The sequence below is a fragment of the Typopeltis vanoorti genome, chromosome 12 (assembly GCF_054136105.1).
Source record: "Typopeltis vanoorti isolate ZY-2024b chromosome 12, IOZ_Tvanoo_1.0, whole genome shotgun sequence".
Classification (NCBI taxonomy): Eukaryota; Metazoa; Arthropoda; class Arachnida; order Uropygi; family Thelyphonidae; genus Typopeltis; species Typopeltis vanoorti.
This window is the reverse complement of record NC_143560.1, coordinates 127,333,557-127,355,938: the sequence shown is the minus strand read 5'-3', so window position 1 is coordinate 127,355,938 and position 22,382 is coordinate 127,333,557. Positions and strand designations below refer to the sequence as shown.

Here is a 22,382-nt window from a genome sequence, read left to right as displayed (position 1 = left end):
AACTTTATTCTCTTTTTTAATCCTATATTAAACTTTTAGTAATACAGTAGCAAAGAAATTAATCCAAACACATTTTTAGAAAAAAATTTAATTTTGCAAGAAAATAAGTACAAAAATTAAACTCCAACTTTACCTAATAATTTATATGTGCTCCTCTGTTCCTAATAAGTTTGCTAATTCCTTTAGAAATGGACTCTACCAATATAGAACACATTTTTTTTTTTTATTTCTGCATCTCAAAATCATACTTTTATAATGGATTATATTAAATTATCCTTTGTATCAACAATTTAATTTTCCAAGTCACTTTTTCAAAATTTCAAATTTTCTATTTGGTTATGTGAGGAGAGTTACCTGATCACTGAAGCAAAAGGATGTTGTGATTTTTGAGGAACTCTTTCACTTTATTTTGAAGTATGGCATGGAGTGAGATCCTGTTGGAAGATGAGTTATTTGTCTCTCTGGATCTGTGGGACCACCCTTTTCTCCAATTTTTTATGTATTGGTCACTTTTCGTCATACCTTCAACAGGCACAAGTGATCCTGGACTCATGTGTAAAACAACCCCAGAACTTCTTTTTAGCTGGGTGTTTAGGAGCTTCTTGACAGTGTGCAGGAGAAGTCCTCAGCTGCAGATTTGCAAACATAGGGTACTCACTCTCCTTAGACAAATAAATGGCTCTTATCTGAGAATATGACCTTCCTCTACTTCTCAACAGTCCGATCTTTGTACACTTTTGTCCACTGAAGCCACTTTTTCTGCATAGCCTCCATCAACAGTTGTTTCTTTTTTGGTCTGTGGGCTCCCTGCTTTCAACAATCTTCAATAGACTGATGAATTAATGCTTCTGACATGACATGTCATGTCAGAAGCATTAATCCCACTAGCTGCCAAATCTCTAAGTCTATAGCAGACAATCATGGATTCATTTTGCTTTCCCTAACTAATTAAATAATCTTGAGTAAGTGTAGTTTTCCTTTTTTGCCGAAATTTTCCTTTTCTGTCAGGAGAAAAAGGCACCTGTCTCCCTAAAACTGTTTAAAATCACATTAACAGTACCCAAACCAACACCACACTCACTATCAATTTGTCTTTGGGTCATGGATGTGTGCTGAAAAAGAGTACATATTTTTGAACATTTCTTGGAGATGTATCCATTTTATAGCTACACAAAATGAACATAGCACTTTGAATATCAAACTTATTTACACTATTAAAAATGTGCAACACTAAGAATAAACATCGTAGAGATAGTTAACACATTTGGTTGAGTGCATGCAGCACTCAACCAAAATAGTGAACTAAAACCAAAATTATTGTGATCTGAAACAAAAACAAATCCAAACCATAACCTTGACGAAAATTTGGCTCGTTTTCAGATTAATTAATGATGTACTGATCAGATTGAGATAATCTCAACAATTGTTGAGATTATCACAAAGCATTAAAATTAAATAAATAAATAAAATTCAGGCAATAATTCACAATCTAATATCTTTCTCATTTCAATAGCCTATTTTAAAGCATGTCTTTGGAGTGAATGGCATTAAATAACATAAAAATGAAATGACATGAATAATAGTTGGTTACTGCAAGAACAAATCTAACATTGCCAATCTATTTTTTTTTAAACATACATATAAAGCATATATTATAAAATATTTTATGTGCAATCTGCATATAAAACAGAAAATAAAGCAACAAATTTGCTTATCTACCTCTGTCTTCTCCTTCTACATGTTCCGATGCCAAATGTGAATGCCTGGGAGGAGGATATTTCCCATCACCAGTTGGCACTGTATTTCCCTCTTCCTCTATCACAGATCGTGGAGAATGAAGATAAGGAGCAGGAGGACGAGCATGTGTGGTCTGAGTCTGAGGGTGATCATCATAACTGGGTCGACGATCAAGATATCCCTGGGGTGCTGTATCATAAGGTGTATATCCTGGTGATGTTGCTGATATCTGTGATCCTGAATAGCCATATGGACCTGGGAGAAATAGATAAAATAAAAGTAGAAACAATTTAAATGAACATAACATGTACATTAATGCACTTACCAACTGATAAAAAAGAATCTCCCATATAACACTTTTTCAATGACTTCAGAAAACCAATCTTTTACAAACTAATGTTGTGTCGGAAATAACTGGCCCACTATCAGTCAGCCATTTGTTTCAGACCCAACATGATAAGATAGTGACTTACGATAAAAACATGCTTATACTCTCAAGAGCAGGGGTAAAGAGGTAATAAATAAATTGTAATCAAAAGGTATATCAACTTAATTAGTAATATTGTCGTAAAGTAGTCCAAATTGTATTCTAGAATCATGCCCAATATGGGAAAATTATGTTGAACAAATCAGAATCATATGTTAACCAATCAACGGAAGGTCAAATCACTAAGTAATAGTCCACAGTGACACAGCAGAAAACCTGTATAGTCATCTAGTAACCCCTGTCATAACAGTTCCGTGAAGAGAGGCATCGAGAAAAGAATATGACACCATCGATACCTGATGAATCAGAGATAGATAAGTGAGTGGTGAAGGCAGCGAGTGAGGGTGCTCGCGGATGAGATATAAGGAGCGGAACGCACTTTAAACACTCTCTTGCTCCTGCATTTTTCCTGTGTTCCTGTTCAAAGGCCACGAGGGCTGAGGAAAGCTTGTCCAAGGTATCCAGCAACATTCCACGTTGCTGTGGGATCCGACGTACACAAGCCGTCCAACAGAACATCGGGAGACCAGCAGACAGAGCCATTGGTAAATCTGCCACCAATGTGAGGATAGCGAAGGCGATCCTTCAAGAAGAAAGGAAAGAGATAGACAGCAGAGTGACAAAAGAATCTTGCCACATCCAAAGAAAAAAACCTGGGACTGAAGTTAAGGAGCCACTTCACTAAGGGAATAGCTGGTAAAGTGCATATCTTTTACCTTATATATATATATATATATATATATATATATCAAGTATTGTAGAACCAGATGAAATGAAAAGAAGGAGAACTTTAAGCATAGCCCTGCTAGACCCATCTAGGTGATCCATTTTTGGACTAACCATCTGTGATGAGACTTTCCTGTGGTAATTTAAACCTTTGTGCAAGAGAGACACTATAGTAGGACAGTTATGAGATGACTCATTATATGTGATAAATGTGTGAAGGCCCTGTTCTTTACATTGAGCCTATAACTTGTGTAAATTTCACAGCAAAGAGTTTTAATACTCTAACTAAGATAGTAATTGTTAAATTGAGTGAACATATCATGTGCATCTAGCTAAGGTTGTATCCAAAATTGGCGTAACCACTAGAGCATCACTTAATACTAATGCAAGGTACAAAGATAAGATTAATTAACTGATGCTCTTGGAATATAATCATATGTGCCTGTGTGATAAGAAATATGTGAGAGTGATATTAACGCTTAGAGTAATTGAGTGATTTATTACAATAGCATGACTGTTTATGCATGAGCTTGTTTTTATATTATTACATGATTTCTGTATATGATTTTTAGCTCAATTAAATGTATTCTTTTAAATCAAAGCTTGTGAGTTCTTGTGTTTAAGATTAGAAAAGTTTGGACCTGTGTAAGTGGGGGGACATTGTATGCAAGGTAATAAGGGGAGCCACAACTGCATACCATGTGATCCCTATACTCAACCAAATTGTCGAGATATTAACTAGAGTAAACCCTAGTATCAGAAACTAGTTACTGGCTGGTGCAGTCGATCCCAAAATAATTTGTCAGGAACTGATTTTTGGTATATGTAACTTAAGATATAAAACTAAAGTAAAGTATAGTAAGAAAGAAGAAAATAACAGAAGGTAAAAAAGGGATAAACTTTCATTAAAGAGGGGACTAGCGACATTACACTAAATATTATGAGGATGATATTACAATTGTTCTTTATTATGTGTTGACAGACTATTTTTGTCTATATTCCTTTTTCTTTATTCCAATTTTTGGCATGTTTCTTAGTTTTTAATGACCTACATATAATATCAAAATTATTTTTAACACAACAAAATAACTACACAGTAATAAACTTTAATGATGAAAGTAGAGCTATTTTGTACTGAAAATAACAGTACATCATCAGTGTGTGTGTGGAAACAACAAGCAAATCAAACAAGAATACAAGGTATATGCAACAACTGGTTTATCAATTGAAAATAGTTGCTGTATGCTAGAAATTAATATTAAAAAATATATTAAAACGTTTTTTGATGTTGACATAAAAAAAATCTCCTAAACTTTTCGGGGAGAGAGAGAGAGAGAGAGAATCATTCTGATTCAGGTTAGGCTGATGTAAAGTCAGAGAGTTGTGTATAGTGGGGGGCAGTTTCAAGGGGGCAGAGGGCTACAAGTGGGGTCTCACAGGGCTCAGTACTGGGACCTATATTGTTTAACCTTTATATCAATGACATTGTCAGTGGATTGCAGGGGGGAGGGGATATTCAGTTGTTTGCAGATGATGTGAAGCTGGGAAGGGTTATTAGTAATAGTACAGATGTGGTAGCCCTGCAAGAGGATTTGAATAAGCTAGACAGATGGGCAAATGAATAGGGGAGGGTGTCGGTTTAATGCAGCAAAATGTAAGTTGTTGAGGTTTGGGACACATCGATGGGATGCTGTATACTCTTTTGGAGGAGCTATACTGGAGAAAGTAGGGGAGACAAGAGATCTGGGGTTGATGCTTGATAGAAACCTGAAATTCAGGGGACATATTGCAAAGGTGGTGAAGGTAACACAGAGGATTGCTGCATTAATGAGAAGGGCACTGACCTGCAGAGATAAAATAGTTATCGTTCCATTGTATAAGACCCTGATCAGGCCACACTTAGACTATTGTTCTCAGATTTGGTCTCCAGGATTTGAAGGGGATAAATTAACTGTGGAAAGGGTACAAAGGCGGATTGCAAAGATGGTTTCAAGACTGTACAATGTTAGTTATGATGATCGGCTGAGGGGATGTGGACTGCAGAGTTTGGTGGATAGAAGAAGGAGAGATGATATGATTGAGACTTTTAAACTGTTGAAAGGTGGTTATAGGGTTGACACTAGGGAGTTCTTTCACTTGGTTGAACAGTGGAAAGGAGTGATGACAAGGGGCCATCCCTAGAAGTTACAAAAGGAAACTGTGAGCAAGAGGGTGAGGAGTGGTTTCTTTGCATGGAGGGTGGTTGAACCATGGAATGCATTGCCTGATAGAGTGGTGAGAGCAAGAACGGTCAATGATTTTAAGGAGTGGTATGATAGACTTTGTGTTTCCTATGAGGGATCTCTCATGATTGTGTTTCCTAGGAAGGACCTCCCGCTATGTGTCTTTTGACTTCGTGGAGGCCTGAATAATAATATCTGTCAGTCAATCATCCTCTTATCCAAAGCAGTAATTTATAATCTAATCCCATACTTTTCAACTTATGCAACAGCCTTCCATGCTGAATCCTGTCAAAATCTTTAGCAAAGTAGAAAAGTATCATGGTATATCTAGTCCCATTCTAATTCTAATTGAATAGTCATATTATAAAATGTGAGCAGGTTATTCCAACCAGCAGGGAGATTTTAAAACAATTCAAAATGTTAGAGTGTACGTGAGACTTAATGAGCATGCATCTCTTCTAGCAGTATGTTTGTAAAATGGGAATAAATGTCAAAGCTAATCATGATGTCTGGATCTTTGAGAAAATCATTTAAGGAGATATTGTTTGTAGAGAGGATTAATTAACTGTTTGGCAAGATTATAAGTAGGACTGTCAATGCCATCCACTAGTGGATGAAGGAGATGGGAAGGAGTGGGTATTTGATTTACTATTATAATCTTTATGCAAGCTTCTCAAGAGTGTCCAAGGCATCTCACTGAATCTCTTCTACTTACCAATGCCTAAATATCTATTGTATCTTTCCATGGACTCATTAATCAAAGATGCCCTCAACATCCATTGGTGGCCCATTCCACGCAAGTGTCATGAGAAGAGCCTAGAACTCATGTTTCGCAACCACATCCTTACTCTACAGGGATGAATCAAATTCTTCTCCAAACAAGCTGCAAAATTTCACAGGATGACCAACTTATATATTTCTATTGAAGAAAGTTTTCAAACTTTTTATTTGTAAAAAATTTAATTTATTATTTATTTATTAAATCTTGTTATGCATTTCACCATTGTGAATAAGTTTTAAACTATTAAATCCTGTCTACTGCGTCTATTGTAAAAACAGTTTACGAGTGGTATCAGATTTCTATACTGAAATCTAAGCACACAAGCAATATCCTACATTTGTGCAAATTTTCTATGATAATTTGCTATCTATTCTCAAAATTCCCATATAAAGCTAGTCAGGGGTTGTTATCAGGTTGACATGGAAGAGATTTTTCACAGAATGGGAGAAGGAAGGGGGGGGTGGATCAAGAGGCCATCACTGGAAACTGTATAGGTGTGAGCAGAGGAGTGAGGAGTAGGTTCTTCGCATGGAGAGTGGAATGCATTGCCTGAGTGTGTTGTGAATGTAGACACATTGAATCAGTTTAAAGCATGGTTGGATGAGGCATTGTGTGAAATAGTGTGTACCTCCCACGATGAGTCTCCGCCTCCATGGAGGTCAGATGTTAATAATAATAATAAAATGCAATCTTAACTTCAACAATAATTAAGTAAATTAAGTCTTCACATCTCTATATATAAAAAACATTTTAATAATATTAAGGTACATTTTAAAATATAAATACAATATTCTGAACTTTACTTTAACAACAGAAACTTGTCTTTAAATCTAAAAAGACAAATAAACAAATCACGTCATCTCTGGTTTTGGGGCTCAAACATATACTAACTAAATAAAGATTTATTGTTACAAAGACCATATATTTACAACGTACTTAAGCTCTTACAAATTGCCTAAGGGCAATTTGTAAGAGCTTAAGTATGTTGTAAATATATGGTCTTTGTAACAATAAATCTTTATTTATTGTTACAAAGACCATATATTTACAACGTACTTAAGCTCTTACAAATTGCCTAAGGGCAATTTGTAAGAGCTTAAGTATGTTGTAAATATATGGTCTTTGTAACAATAAATCTTTATTTAGTAATACTTTATGACCAAAACATGTACAATTTAAATATACCAACTAAATAAGAACATTATAGCTCTAAGTGTGTCTGGACCTCTCTTCAAAGAAATAGTTCTCCTGAAAATCATTCTAGCATTCTTCCTTTAATGCTTTCTTGAAAAATCACTTAAAAACGTTTTTTCTTTCTATTTTCATCTGCAAGATTCACAATCTTTTCCCAATTTCTGTACGAAGGACTTCCAAGGAAAAATGATCAAACACTTAATCAATTCATTGTATCCTCCAAAACAACTGTTAAAACATTACTGCACTAATGGAACCTTAAATATCCAACAAACATTTCTCTTCCTATGTCAGAAACATCATTTATCAAGGTCCTGTGACTTTCTTCCTCAACTGTTATTGTAGTTACTTTTGTAACATAACAGCTAAATAATTTTTAAAACATCTTTTGTTTTGAAAGACCATTAATAACAGAACTTTTTCTCACTAGTTCCAAAAACTCTTCCATATCACAACATATCTGTATCTCTCTCACTTACACAACTCTATCCAGCTGCTTACTAGTTACCATTTTCTTTTCATTTGCATATGCTCTAGTGCACATGATACTTCCAGTTCTACTTCAGCTATGAAGTGAGGGAAATCATGGCCATTACATTATCTTTACAGTGTTTTGCTTGAAAGCAGTAAAAACTCACGTTTTCTGTCAACTAAGTCTTTTTAACTTATGTATTTTAAACATCACTAAACATTAAACTATAACACTAATTTTGGATACAAGCAAATCTTACTACTACATCCACTTCACATTCATGTAAACATAATACGGTGAACAATGCACAACTATATATATAAATGCACATAAAAACTAGCAATTAATCATGCAATTCTCATAATATAAATGTTTACTAACAACCAAAAAATTGGAATTTAAAACAGAATAATATTCTTCTTCTTCTTCTTCTTCTGCAGCTTCTCCCACTTAAGTGGGGTCACTGTTTGTAATGAGTCTCCTCCACACCTTCCTGTCTTGGGTTGTCACCACATCCAAGTTCTTCATCTTCAAGTCCTCTTCTACCAGCTCCCTCCATCTCTTCTTTGGGCGGCCAAAGAAGAGATGGAGGGAGCTGGTAGAAGAGGACTTGAGGTAAGTTTATTTAATATTTAAACAGAATAATATTCTGTTTAAATATTAAATAAACTTAAATATTATTTAAGTTTACACTAATTTGCCCAAAATTCTGTAGAACATATATAAATATACGATGGTCTTCATTCCTATATCTCTGCTCCTCATTTCTTCAACTTTGAAGATCCATTTCCCCTTTATCTGTCCTTGTAAGCACAATTCCATAGGCTGGATGCTCATATCACCCTGGTTATATGAGCATCCAACTCAATAAGCACAGTCCAGATGTGATATTATCAAGACCATGTAAAGTAAGAAAATAATTCCTTCTTCACACAAATTAATGTGTGTTTAATAGTGCAGTTATACATAATGATTTAAATACCAGAAATGTGGCTTCTAAACTATAAATCTCTCTCTGTCTGTCTCTCTCAAGTCATTACCAGATACTTGCAGCCAGTTTTCTTCATTAATACAATATCTGCCAACAACGTTCTAAATCCAAAATGCATAAAATTAATGAACAGATAGTCTTAACAATGAACAGATGGTCTCATTTGGAACCCTGTCAAATGCCTTAGAAAAATCCAGAAGCATCACAGTATATAATGTGATAGACACTATAGTATATCATGGTTTTTGCTGGTTTGGTTGACCAAGTGGTAAGTGGTAACTATCCAACTAGTAGGCTACATGTTTGAATCCAGCCATGGGCATGGATTCAAGAATCCAATTCAAGAACTTATCTACAAGAATACAATAAGATTAAATCATGAGCTATCATATACGAGAGAGATAAACCAAGGAGTCTGACAGGGTTCTCCCCTCTCAGCAACTCTTTTTAATATTTAGCTAAATGTTTTAAACACTCTCCTTTTTGCCGACGACCAAAGAATAATTATAAACTCTGAAGATAACTAACAGAAACTATTTTAAAATTAAATGAGACAGCCGAAGATTATGGAATGATAATATCAACAGAAAAATCAAAAACGATGGCCTTTAAAGGACAAGATCTAGTAAGAACTAAAACAGTAATAGATAACAAGCTTTTAGAACAGGTGAATTCATTTAACTACCTGGGTTGTATGATTACATATGTAAATGAAAAAAGATATAAATCTAAAAATTGCAAAATATTTGAAAATAACAGGTGTAATTAACTCTATATTTAAACCAAACCTAGTTCAAAAACATACCAGACTAAAAGTGTACAATACATTAGCCCTACCAGTCCTATAGCATGGAAGTGAAATCTGGACAATAAAACAAAAAGACAAACAAAAATTCATAACAACTGAAATGAAGTTTATGAGAAAAACTGCAAAGTATGCTCTATTTGATCATGAAAGAAATGAAGAAATTATGAAAGAATTAAACCAAGAATCAGTAATAGAAAAAATTAAAAAATATAAACATAAATGGATGGAACATGTTCAAAGAATGAAAACAGAAAGATTGCCAAAACAAGCCTTAAATTACAAGTCATTAGGAAAAAGAAAACCAGGACTCCCTCGTAAAAAATTCAATGATGACTTCTAAGGCCGGAACAGGCCACTCTAGGCCATCCATGATAGGCATGATGATGATATACAAGAACATTGAAACCTTAGAAGACTGGAAAATTGGGCCACCTTCCTCTTCTTCTAAAGCCATAGTACTCAAAACCATAATCTTCCCTACTCAGTTGAACATGATAAATATTACAGACATCACAGAAGCTGAAGAAAAGCAATTATATAGTAATCCATTCATATTTATGAATTTAGGGACACAAAACACACGTGTTGAAAAGATTATTTTACTGATTAATAATGGTGCTTAAGGGTCAAAGCTGTATAACTGAGAGGAGACCTCCACATAGCCTTTAAAGGAATGAAGAGAACCGACCAGGGCTTCTGACCTAATGTCCAATCCTCACCTTCTCATGGTGCATCCTGTTGGGTATCTACCTGGATACAGAACGGACGAGGATGGGCTGGCAATTTAGGATTTAGTCGACCAAATTGTATTCTTATTGGTTAAACCAAAATAAAAAATGATGGTACAACATGACAAAATTTCATGCTGGCTGGGGTGTCTCCCGGTTAAACAAGGCCCCCATTGTTTTTGCCAGGCAACCAGGGCGAACAGCGAAAAGTCAGCTACTGGAACAAATCTGAAAACACACCCCAACTCAACATCACCAGAGTTAAAGATCGGTACTATCAACATAAGAAGCCTGAATGGCAAAGAAATGGAGCTAGCTGAGGAATTAGATAAGTACCAGATCGACATAATAGGGGTGACTGAAACAAAAAAGACAAAAACTGGTGAGATCTTTCTGAGCAATAAATACAAAATGTTATATTCAGGCAATGACAATCAAGGAAAAGAATGAGTAGTAATAGTATTCAACACAAAATACGAGGCTAAACTTTTTGAATGGCAGGCTGTCTCAAGTAGAGTGATGTAGGCAAATATGAAAATGGGAAACTGGACAATGAGACTTATTTGTGTCTATGGTCCCACAGAAGGTTCTACTAAGGTAGAAGTGGAGGAATTTTTTGATGCTTTAGAAAAAGCAACTAAAACAATGAAAAAGGAAAAATTGGTCCTTGTTGAGGATATGAATAGCAGAATAGGAAATGATTGTCAGACATACAAAAATATTTTGGGAAAATTTGGAGAAAAGAGCAAAGCTAATAATAATAGCAAATATCTGTTGGATTTCTGCTCAGGACATGGACTGGTTATTACTAACACCATGTTCCAACATAAAAATGTGCACAAATTCACATGGAGAGAAGAGGCAAGGAATAAGAAACGTCTCATTGACTATGTTATTGTTGATAGTGATGTTTTCTTCCTGGTGCAGGACATCAGAGTGTACAGAGGATTTGAAATTGGAAGTGAGCACTATTTAGTCTTGAGCAGGATAAAATTGAATTTCATATGGAAAAGAATAACATGTAAGAAAGTTTTAAAATGAATAAAAGTTCAGCAGCTCTCAGATGTAAACTGTAGACTAAAATACACAAACATTATTCAAGAAAAAATGAAAGCGTTTGAGAACAGGAACCAAACCTTGGAGAGTCAGTGGCAAATCCTGCAGAAAACATTGATTGATTCAGCCAGAGAGGCATATGGTGAGATTGTCTGCAAGGATAGAAAAATCAGGACTCCATGGTGGACACAGGAAGTTAAAGAGGCAGTGAAGGAAAAGAAGAAATCATATCAAAAGTTCCTAGCAAATAAGTCAGCTTTTGCTCTTAAAGAATACAGAGACAAATGTAAGAAAGCGAAACAGTGTGTAAAACTAGCTAAACAAAAGTCATGGGAGAAAGTCACTTTGGCAAGAACATAGAAAATAAATATGAAGAAGGTGGTAAGATATTCTGGAGGTTGTTGAAGAAGCTTAGAAATGGAGGAAAGAGTGCTGTAAAAGGAACTAGAGATGATAAAGGTTACATAAAAACAGGAGAAAAAGATATCCTTGATATATGGAGTAATTACTTAGAAAAATTACTAAATGAAACAAGCAGTGATAGCACAGTGGTAAAAAACACTCAACAGGCATTCAGTCAGTAATACATATCCATAAATGAAGTAGAAAAAGCCATTGAAGGCTTGAAATGTGGAAAGGCAGCAGGAGTAGATGATATTGGACTAGAAATGCTGACGTATGGTGGTATAAAAGTCTTGCAGTGGCTGCACTGCATAGTTCAGAAAGCCTGGACAGAGGAACGAATTCCCGATGATTGGAGTAGAGCTCTAATAGTGCCCATATGTAAAAAGGGAAATAAAACTGAATGTGAGAATTAGAGATGTATTTCCCTACTGAGTGTTCCTGCAAGTATACTTGAGAAACGGTTGAGAAGAATTGTGGAAGAAAAGCTTGGTGATGAATAAGCTGGATTCAGGCCAAATAGAGGCTGTCAGGATCAGATCTTCACTTTACGACAAATAGTCAAGAAAGCATGGGAATATAACAAAGATCTGTATTTAAGTTTTGTTGATCTGGAAAAAGCATATGACAAGGTGCCAAGAGAGAAGCTATTCAATACGCTACAGTTATATGGTGTCAATGGGGCTTTATATCAAGCAATACTTAGTCTTTATTTGAGTTGTAAGTCAGCAGTTAGAATTGAAGAAAGTACAGGAAGATGGTTTAATGTTAAATCTGGTGTCAGAGAAGGATGAACATTATCCCCTCTGTTATTCATTATCTATATGGATCACATTATGAAGGAAAGTGGTATTAAACATGATATCAGAATTGGAGGTGTTAATGTCAGCTCTTTGCTTTATGCAGATGATGTTATACTTCTAAATAAATCCACTACAAGTTTGCAAGATTCCCTGACTAAATTGAATAACTGTTGTAATAGATATGGTATGAAGGTCAGCATTAAAAAGACAAAGACAATGAAAATAGGTAGAATTATTGAAAATGTCGCTGTGTTGTGAACGGGGAACCGGTGGGAGAAGTAAAACATTTCAGCTACTTAGGCACGATTTTTAGTGAAGATGGTAAATTAAATATGGAAATAGACAACAGAATCAACAAAGCTGGTATAGCAGGAAGTCAACTGAATAAATTCATATGGAATAAGAGAAATTAGTCAGAACACTAAATTAGCTGTATACAAGACAGTGTTCAAACCCGTTTTAACTTATGGATCTGAGAACTGGGTCAGAAGTAAAACACTTGACCAAAGACTAGAGACCGCAGATATGAGAGTCCTGAGAAAGATTAGAGGTGTGAACAGATGGCATCAATGGCAATATCATATTAAAAACGAGGATATTAGGAAAGAGCTTGACATTGTCAGCATCCAGGATGCATTAGCAGAGCTAATCTCAGGTGGTATGGTCATTTAAACAGAATGGGCGAGGAAAGACTGGCAAAACAAGTGTTCTCTGCCAGGTTGGCAGGAAAACGACCCAGAGGAAGACCAAGATATAGGTGGATTGATACGGTACAATGTGCCTTAGAAGATAGAAATATAAGATCTGATAATGATAATATTGTAGTCTTGACAAGTAATAGACTGATTTGGAGGAAAATTGTAGATAGGAAGTTAGTAACGGTGTAAATTTTTCATGTAGTACTATCATATCCTGTACACCCTTGAGGGTACATGTCAGGAATTTGATGATGATGATGATGATAATAAAATAATAACTTTAAGTTTCGACAACTGTATTGAGGTCATCATCAGAAGGATACATGTGTATAAGAACCAAGCTACATGTTGTTGCACTCTATACAGGTAAATTACATCTACGTTGTTAACTAATCTTTTTTCTTAGCTGCCCTCTAGTGATTAAAAATAAAAATAAAAAATAAAATAAAAAAACTACAATAAACTCTGCTAAAGTCCTCACGTACTAGGATTCTTCTGGAATTATACAGTTCATATTGTCATATAACGATTATCTTCTGGATTTGTACTGTAAGGTTGCTATTGAATGTTCAGGGAAAAAAAAAAAAAAAAAAAACACTTCAAGTGTGTTGCCTAGGTATGATTGTGGTGAAATGAGGCGGAGAGCAAGGATTATGAATGATATTCTGGCTGAAATGTGTGAGGAGATGGGAGTACAGTTTGTTAATGTGTGGAATGAGTTTGAGGGACGAAGTGAGCTGTATGGGAACGATGGACTGCATTTGAGTGGTTATGGTGTGAGTCGCTTGGAGAGACTGCTGCTGGAAGGTAGAGAAGTGAATAGAGAGAATGAATCAGATCAAGAGGGGAGTGATGTGGAAGAGCAGGAGAGTAAGACAGGAGAGATTGAAGGAGTGGAAATGAATGTGGAAGTGAGTGGTATGAGTATAGATAATGAGAGAACGGGTGTGCAAGAGGAGCAGGGAAACGGGGAGGCTCAGGGTGGACAGGGATACACAGCGTGAGAAAGGTGGATGCTCCAAGAGGAGGTGAGAGAATGTGTAGGCAGGAAAGTAATGGGATGATCAGGGATCAAAAGGAAACAGATGGAATTGCAAAGGGTTCTAAAATGAAGAAGCAGAAAGGGAAATGGCCCCAGTCCAGCATGGAGAGATCACATCGAGTGAGTGGTATCAGTGGAACTAGCTGTAGATCCAGAAATGAGTTGTTGTGTTTGTATACCAATGCTAGAAGTATAAGAAACAAGGCGGATGAAATGGTTGCACTAATTGCGTCTGTGCACCCAGAGATTGTCGGAATAAGTGAGACATGGTTAGATGAGGATGACATCCTGACAGGAATAGAGATGGAAAGGTATGATGTGTTTCGTGAGGATAGAAGGGGTAAAAAGGGAGGGGGAGTGCTATTGATGATAGAGAAAGAGTTATGTCCATACAAGGTAGAGATGCAAGGGGGAAATGGGGCCAGTGGTTTTGAGGCAGTATGGTGTGAGATAGAGGTGAATAGAATCAAATACTTGGTGGGATGTTGTTATAGACCTGGTAATGTGGATGGTGGTGATAGTGAAATGTATAGTCAAATAAGCCAAGCAAATAAGAAAAGGGTGATCATTATGGGTGATTTTAATTATGGCAATATAGACTGGAATGAAGAGATAGCAACTGGAAGTAAAGAAAATGAGTTTCTTGAGTTTTTGAGGGATAACTACCTCAGACAGTATGTAACAGAGGGCACAAGAGGATTAAGGGTCTTGGATTTGGTCATCTCATCGGAGGATGTAATTATCAATGTGGTATCAAATCATCCACCAATTGGTGAAAGTGACCATGAGGTGATTACTTGGGTGGTTGCCAGCAGTGCAAGGACCCCTGTGAAAAAAGGGTATATGTGGAACTACAAGGGGGGTGATTATGAAGAGCTCAGGAGACAGCTTGCAGGTGTAGCATGGAATGAGGAGTTAGCTGGAAAAGAGATCAATGCAGCTTGGGGGATTTTCAAAAAATATTTAGTGGATGCAATGTCTAAATGTATACCACGGGTGAGAAGGTTAAATAAGTTAGGTGTGAGATGGATGAATAAAGAGATTAAGCATGCAATACAGAGAAAAAGGGCATTGTGGAGGCAGCATAAGAGAAGTGGAAGTAACCAATTTCATGAGTTCTACAAAGACCAGGCAAGGAGAGTGACTTGGTTGGTGAGAGTAGCTAAAGAGAGGTATGAACAGCAGTTAGCTAATGAAGCTAAAAAGAATCCTAGGGAGTTCTTTCGATATGTAGCCAGCAAAAGAAAGAATGATTATGGAAGGATGACATTGATTGGAGGAAATGGTATAAAGACAGCTGTTGCAGAATGTGTGGTGGAGATACTTAATGAGCAGTTCATAAAGATCTTTCAATCTTGTGAATGTGACTTCATGGAGAGATTAAGAGCAGTTGATGATGGGGAGGAGAGACTGACTGTAAGTGAGCAAGAGGTGTTTGGGGAGTTGAGTAAACTAGATGTAAATAAGGCTGTGGGACTTGATAATATATCACCACGTATTCTGAAGGAATGTGCCAGAGAGTTGACACCTGCCTTGACATATTTTTTTAATACGAGTCTTGCACTTGGTCAAGTCCCTAAAGAGTGGAAGGAGGGCAAGATTGTGCCACTTCATAAAGGAGGTGATCGAACTCAAGCATCAAACTATAGGCCTATCTGTGTGTCGGGTGTTGTGGTTAAGTTGTTGGAGAAGCTTGTGAGAGCTAGAATCCAGAGTTGGGTTGACAACAATGGTATAATCTTTGATGGACAGCATGGATTTGCTAAAGGGAGGTCGTGTTTTAGTAATCTACTTACTTATTACAATAAAGTGACTGCTTCCTTGGACAGAGGAGAAGGATACACAGTAATATACTTGGATTTTGCAAAAGCTTTTGATAGAGTGCCTCATGATAAGTTGACAGTCAAACTAGAGCAGATGGGGTTGGATATTAGATTAGTGCATTGGATTGGAGACTGGCTATCTGATAGGTATCAACAAGTTGTGTATGGGGGTGCAATATCCAGGAAAAGGAAAGTCACTAGTGGAGTGCCTCAGGGATCTGTTTTAGGGCCATTACTATTTAACTTGTATATTAATGATATTGGCGAAGATTTGGATGGAGATATTCAGTTGTTTGCAGATGATGCAAAGTTGGGAAGAACCATAAAGAGTAGTGAAGATGTTGTGGCCTTGCAAGAAGACTTGAATAAATTGAGTGATTGGGCAAGCAAATGGGGGTGTGAGTTCAATGTTGCAAAATGTAAGGTTTTAAAATTTGGAAAACAAAGATGGGATGCAGAATTTATGCTTGGTAAGAATATATTGTTGGAAGTAGAGGAAATAAGAGATCTGGGAGTGATAGTGGATAAGGATCTAAAATTTAGGGGTCACATCGCCAAAATTGTGAAGACAACACAAAGACTTCTGGGAATGATGAGGAAGACACTGACGTGTAGAAGTAGGGAGATTCTTGTTCCATTGTATAAGGCTTTGATTAGGCCACACATGGACTATTGTGCCCAGATTTGGTCACCTGGTTTTCAGAAGGATGAGGAGATGTTGGAAAGGGTCCAAAGGCGACTGACTAAGGTAGTTTCTGACCTCTGGAATGTCGAGTATGAGGAAAGATTGAAAAGATGTAATTTGCAGAGACTAGTGGAGAGAAGGAAGAGGGGAGATATGATAGAGACCTACAAGTTGGTAAGGGGTTGCTATAGGATCAATGGTGGAGAAGTTCTACAGCGAATAGTGGGAGATCAGGGGAGAACCAGAGGTCATCCCTGGAAACTGTATAAAGAGGGTGTGAGTAGGGGAGTGAGAGGCAGGTTTTTTTCGTGCAGAGTTGTGAATGATTGGAATGCCTTGCCTGAGAGTGTGGTGTCTGCAAGGAGTTTGAATGTGTTTAAGACCCGGTATGATGAGATGTGTGTGAGATAAAAGGACCTCCTAGATGAGTCTTTGACTCCATGAGGTCTTGTTTAATAATAATAATAATAATAATAATAATAATAATAAGTCTTCTTGTATTGAGATTTTTCTTCATGGTTGCTATGAAGGTTGCAGATGGATCTGCCACATTCTTGGAATGGTCAGACCATCATTTTTATTCAGATTATGTTTGAGCATTTCACATGCTTCTTTGAATTTCTGCTCAAACCAGGTTTTGGTGTGGCATAGGGACTTGGTACCTTTCCAATAAATTCTGTGGTATGTGTGGAGTGCGTGGTCAGAAAGGCCAGTATTTCCAAAATGGAGGTATTTTATGTGTCATTTGTGTTCATCCTTCCTGATTGGGATGGTTCGCCCTGTTTCCCCTATGTATGGTATGTTACATGTGCATTGTATTTTGTAAACCTCTGGGTGGGCTAGGTGTGGCAAAGGATCCTTGGAAGAACTGAGTAGGTGTCTTAATTTTGTCAGGGGTTTAAAGGTGGTTTTGATGTTGTATTTGTGTAGTGTTCTGTCTATTTTCTCAGAAATGCCTCTAACATATGGTATAGCAATAGCATTCTTGAAATATTTTTTGTTATTAGTGGTATCTTTGTGGAGGATCTTGCGAATGGTTTTTATACTGTATCCATTTTTTATAAAGGTATGTTTGATGGTCTCATATTCATGGTTAAGAGCCTGTTCACTTGAACAAATAGTTTGAGCTCTGTGTTTAAGGGTGCTTATGACTCCTAGTTTTTGTGTTGGGTGGTGATAAGAAGTTTTGTGTATTACTGGCCTGTGTGTGTAGGTTTGCAGTCAACTGAGAAGGAGAGACAGCCTGAAGGAAGATGTGTGACAAGTGTGTCTAGGAACAGAAGAGAGTTGTTTTTTTCTATTTCAATGGTGAATTGGATGCGTTTGTGTTATTTGTTCAGGTGGCTAAGGAATGTATTTAGTGCTTCAAGGCCATGGGGCCAAATGGCAAAAATATCGTTGACGTATCTGAGCCAAATTTTGGGTTTTAGGCAAGCCAACTCTAGAGCTCTTTGCTCAAAGTCTTCCATATAAAAGTTCACTATTGGGAGGGAGTGGTGAGCCCATGGCTGTACCCTGTTTTTGAAGGTAAAAATTGTTTTGCCAGACGAAATATCTGGAGCGGAGTACGTGGGAAAAGAGGGCCATGATGTCGTGTGGAAATATGTCCTGTAAGAGCAAGATAGTATCATTGAGTGGGACATTGGTGAAAAGGGAAGTTATGTCAAAGCTGACTAATAGATCTTGGTAGTTGAGTGTAATGTTTTTAATTTTGTTTATGAAATGTGTATTTTTTATGTAGGAAGGGGAATGACCAACCAATTCCTTGAGTGTGGCCACTAATTTTTTTAGCTAAGTGGTAATTCGGGCTGTCGATTCCTTCCACAATTGGATGTAAAGGTGTGTTTTGTGTACTTTTGGCAGACCATAAATTCTGGGTGCGTGGGCATACTGCGGTATTAATTTTTTAATTGTCTCTTCTGGCCAAGTGTTAACTGATTTAAGTAGTTCAGTAGTTTTCTTTTTGTTGCATTGTGTGGGGTTGTAATTTACCATTTGGTAGGTGTTGTGGTCCGATACCAAATGGTTTCATTTTTTCTATGTAGGCTGTCCAATTTAAAACAACAGAGGCATTCCTTTTATCTGCTTTTGTGATAATAATGTCACGGTTATTTTTTAGGGATTTGAGGGCCAGTTTTTCAGCTTTGTTTAGGTTGCTGCTTAATTTTTTGGTTGAATTTAGTAAACAGGCAGTTTCCATCAGTATTTTGTCAGCTAAATTGGCTGGAGAGGGATCTTAAACCGCTCTCGATATGATAGATTATATCTAGTTTATTTACTGACCTCAGAGCAATGGCATAATTTAAACCTTTCTCTAGTAGCGAGAGTTCACTTTGGGTGAGGTTGTAATCCGATTGGTTGATAACCAGACAGTGGCCGGATGGTGGTTGGTTGCTTCTAACTGCATTTATGGGTGATTGGCTGTTCCTTTCATTGGCGTCATAATTGTTTTGTGCTTTCCTGTAGTTTTAATGCTTGAAACTTCGTTATTAATGTTCTTTGTTTTTGAGTAATAGATGCTTGGCCGAGTCGTCTGTGATCTTGTCCAGAATATCCCAAATTTCTGGATTAAAGTAACTGGATAGCTCAAATTTTAGTTGTAACATTTTGGCTTGGGTAAATGCTAAGTTCTTTTGTGCCTCGTGGATCTGTTCTCTTAACAATGCTTTTTCTAGCCTGGCATAGATACGGAGCACTTTAGCTGATGTAAATTTCTTCTTTAGTTTAATGCAGTTGGGTATTAAGTTGCTGTCTCTACATTGTTTCAAAAAGGCTAGTCGATTAATTAACATGGAACTATGTATCTTTAGCTTACCGTAGAGACTGCACTGCATGTGGGTCACATCTCCATGGATTATGATGACTCTTTCTTTTAACGTGTAACCTTTTCCGTGTAACCTTAAAAGAAAGAATTATATAGTAAGCCTGTGCAATTTTTTGGTCTAACCGATACCAAGAAGTTATAAAGGAATTTCTTCAATTATCAAAGAAGCATGGAGGAATTGGGCTTCCAGTCTTAAAATTCTGCTATTTAAGCAATACAGCTTCAAAAATCCATAAAATATTGCAGACCATGTATAGATCTTCTCCTATACACCTGGGTTTTCATCTTCTCCTGTTTGGAGTAAATGATTATAAAAGTCCAAAAGCTGAGATTATTTCTGAATACTACAACATTCTGCACTTAACTCTAAGACTGCTACAACACTTTGGCATTGACATGCTTTCTATTAAAAAAGTAAAATTTGATATAAAGAAATCTTTAATCTCTTTATCCACGAACTTGTGCAGTTGGGTATTGACAACAACACTTTCTTTCATAACTTATTGAACTTTCAAGGATAAACATGCAGGATCTTGCTTGGAGAATTGCATATGGTCGCCTTCCAGTCATTGGAGGTGGTACCTCCAATGACTGGTATCTCCAATGTTAAAGTACCTCCATTTGTAGGTACCAGTCATTGGTATTATGGCTTGGAAACATAGAATGCATTCTACAGCTGCCCCTCTTGCCCTGTATATTTGGAACAGATTATGTAATGTGTTGGGTATTCCATTACTTACTACAGAACTGGTTATTTTTTGTGCAGTAGCCACCAGCTGTCAGCAATGAGAAAAAGAATTTTGATTTTTATAGAAGGTTAGAAAGAAACACAGATTTGAAAACCAGCAATAAGACATCTAAATGTTTTATAATATTGTAATGTGAAAATTTTATTGTTCAGTCAGCTGATTTTTGTATTTAGAAAGAAGCATTCTAGGAGATATCAAATTTTTGGCTAGCTGGTGTAGACCACCTACATTATACAATATTCACCAGGGGGAGATAAAACTCTGTCTATTTTTGCTATGAGAGGTTTTTTAAATGGCTCCATCCTCGTAATTCAATTGCAGTCAATCTTATAGTCAATTGCAGTGATGGCTAAAGAGTAATCCCACACAGAGAAGGCCAACTCAAGGTGGTTAACTCAGATAAGGCTATCAGATGACTGATAACCACCTGGGTATCAGTCATCTTTGCACTTTAGTTTCAATTGGTCATTTGATTGTTCATCTACATGAGATTAGCCTTTGGCTATATGATGATATAAATGAGCTGATGCCTTTTCTCCATCTCTCATGCTATCTATCTGTCTTTTCTTTCTCCAATACTATCAGGCTCTCCTGCACCCTATACTAACTACTCTAGGCCTATGATAAGTACCCCATTTTCACCTCAATAAAGGTCAAAACCAGTCTGGGTAGTGGCTCTTTACATAATGCATAGCATTATACATGTCCATAAGGATACATGCGTTGCATTATGAGATACTAAGGCAACTGATGTGAAGCCATTGCTTACACTTGGATAAAGGATGAAACCAAGAATGTAATTTCTTGGCATCTTTAATTTATAGCATTCTTACTAGCTATTCCATGGTCTACCAATAGCGTGGCGTATATTTATATATTTTGCTTAATATGAAAGAAATTGTTTCCTTTTAAAAACATTTCCAGTTCATCATCATTTTTTTTTTTTTTTTGGTGATGAACCGGAAATGGTTTTCTGGCTAGTTTATCTAACATTTTTAGTGATCAGTAAGAATGCTAGAATAAAGGAAAATCATTTTAGTGACCTTTCTTCCCACTATAAAATACTATTCTCTCAGTCTCTAATGAGTCAGCTACAGTCAAGATTCAACTACAGAGTAATTTTGTCCTTATGTAACCTATTATATACTAGCAAACATATAGTAGACTATTGTTAGCAGCTGGGGTGAGACTACCACCCTGATTACTAAAGACAAAGTGGCTTTAAAAAGTACTATGTTTGGTTTCTAGAGCAGAATTTCTGGATTATTCAATCCTTTGCCTACCCAGAACTTAAATGGATACTAAAGGATAGCACATTTAAATACATTTTTTTTTATTTGTAACCTAAAAATTAACTGATTAACCTAAAAATGAAGTTGAAAATTCTGTGTTTTCTATAAATATTACAAAGAAGAAATGCCATGTGTAATTAATATTTCTGAATTTATTTGAAAATATATAAAATGAAAAGTATGATTAAAATTCTGAATAAAATACCATATCTATCAGCAGGAGGAGGAGGTGGTGGTGGTGCTACAGCTGTTGGAGGATACCTGTCCTGATATTCTGTTCTTGTCTGCATTAGAGATGAATCTATATCTTCATAGGCAATAGGTCGATGGTTATAATCTGTTTCTCCTACATGAGGAACCTGAGGCATTGCTCTATGAGGCTGAGGAGATTCAGAAGCAACAGAGGGAGGAGAAGGTGGTCTCACAGGATATTCATGATACTCATATTCTGGATAACCTTGGCTGGGATGAGACTGATAAATCTCATAGTTTTGCCCAGAATTGGGAGACACAGTTCTGTATGAACCATAGTCAGATGGATAACCAATTGGAGGTGCCTGACCAGCAGGACTTGGAGGCCTGCCTACATTATAAAATGGAAATAACTAACAAACTTTCATTTTCCATAAGCATATATGCAATATTCATATTTACGAATTTAGAGACACAAAACATACATGTTGAAATGATTATTTTACTAATTATTAATAAAATAACACTTGACGTTTCGACCCCTGTATTGAGGTCATCATCAGAAGGATACATGTGTATAGGGAACCAAGCTACATGCTCTTGCACTCTATACTGGTAAATTAAATCTATGCTGTTAATTAATCTTTTTCTTAGCCTTTACCTCAAGCAA

General features: G+C 36.5%; 1 protein-coding gene across 1 annotated transcript in view; it reads right to left on the bottom strand.

Moving 5' to 3' along the window:
• Nucleotides 1-22,382, bottom strand: part of LOC150101218 (catenin delta-2-like) — a 728,964-nt gene that overhangs the window by 401,400 nt on the left and 305,182 nt on the right. The window contains exons 7-8 of the mRNA XM_090401243.1: nt 21,726-22,103; nt 1,720-1,992 (exon numbers count right to left, since the gene is read on the bottom strand). Of these exons, the coding sequence (XP_090257369.1) occupies nt 1,720-1,992; nt 21,726-22,103 (651 nt within the window). The remainder of the gene's footprint in view (nt 1-1,719; nt 1,993-21,725; nt 22,104-22,382) is intronic.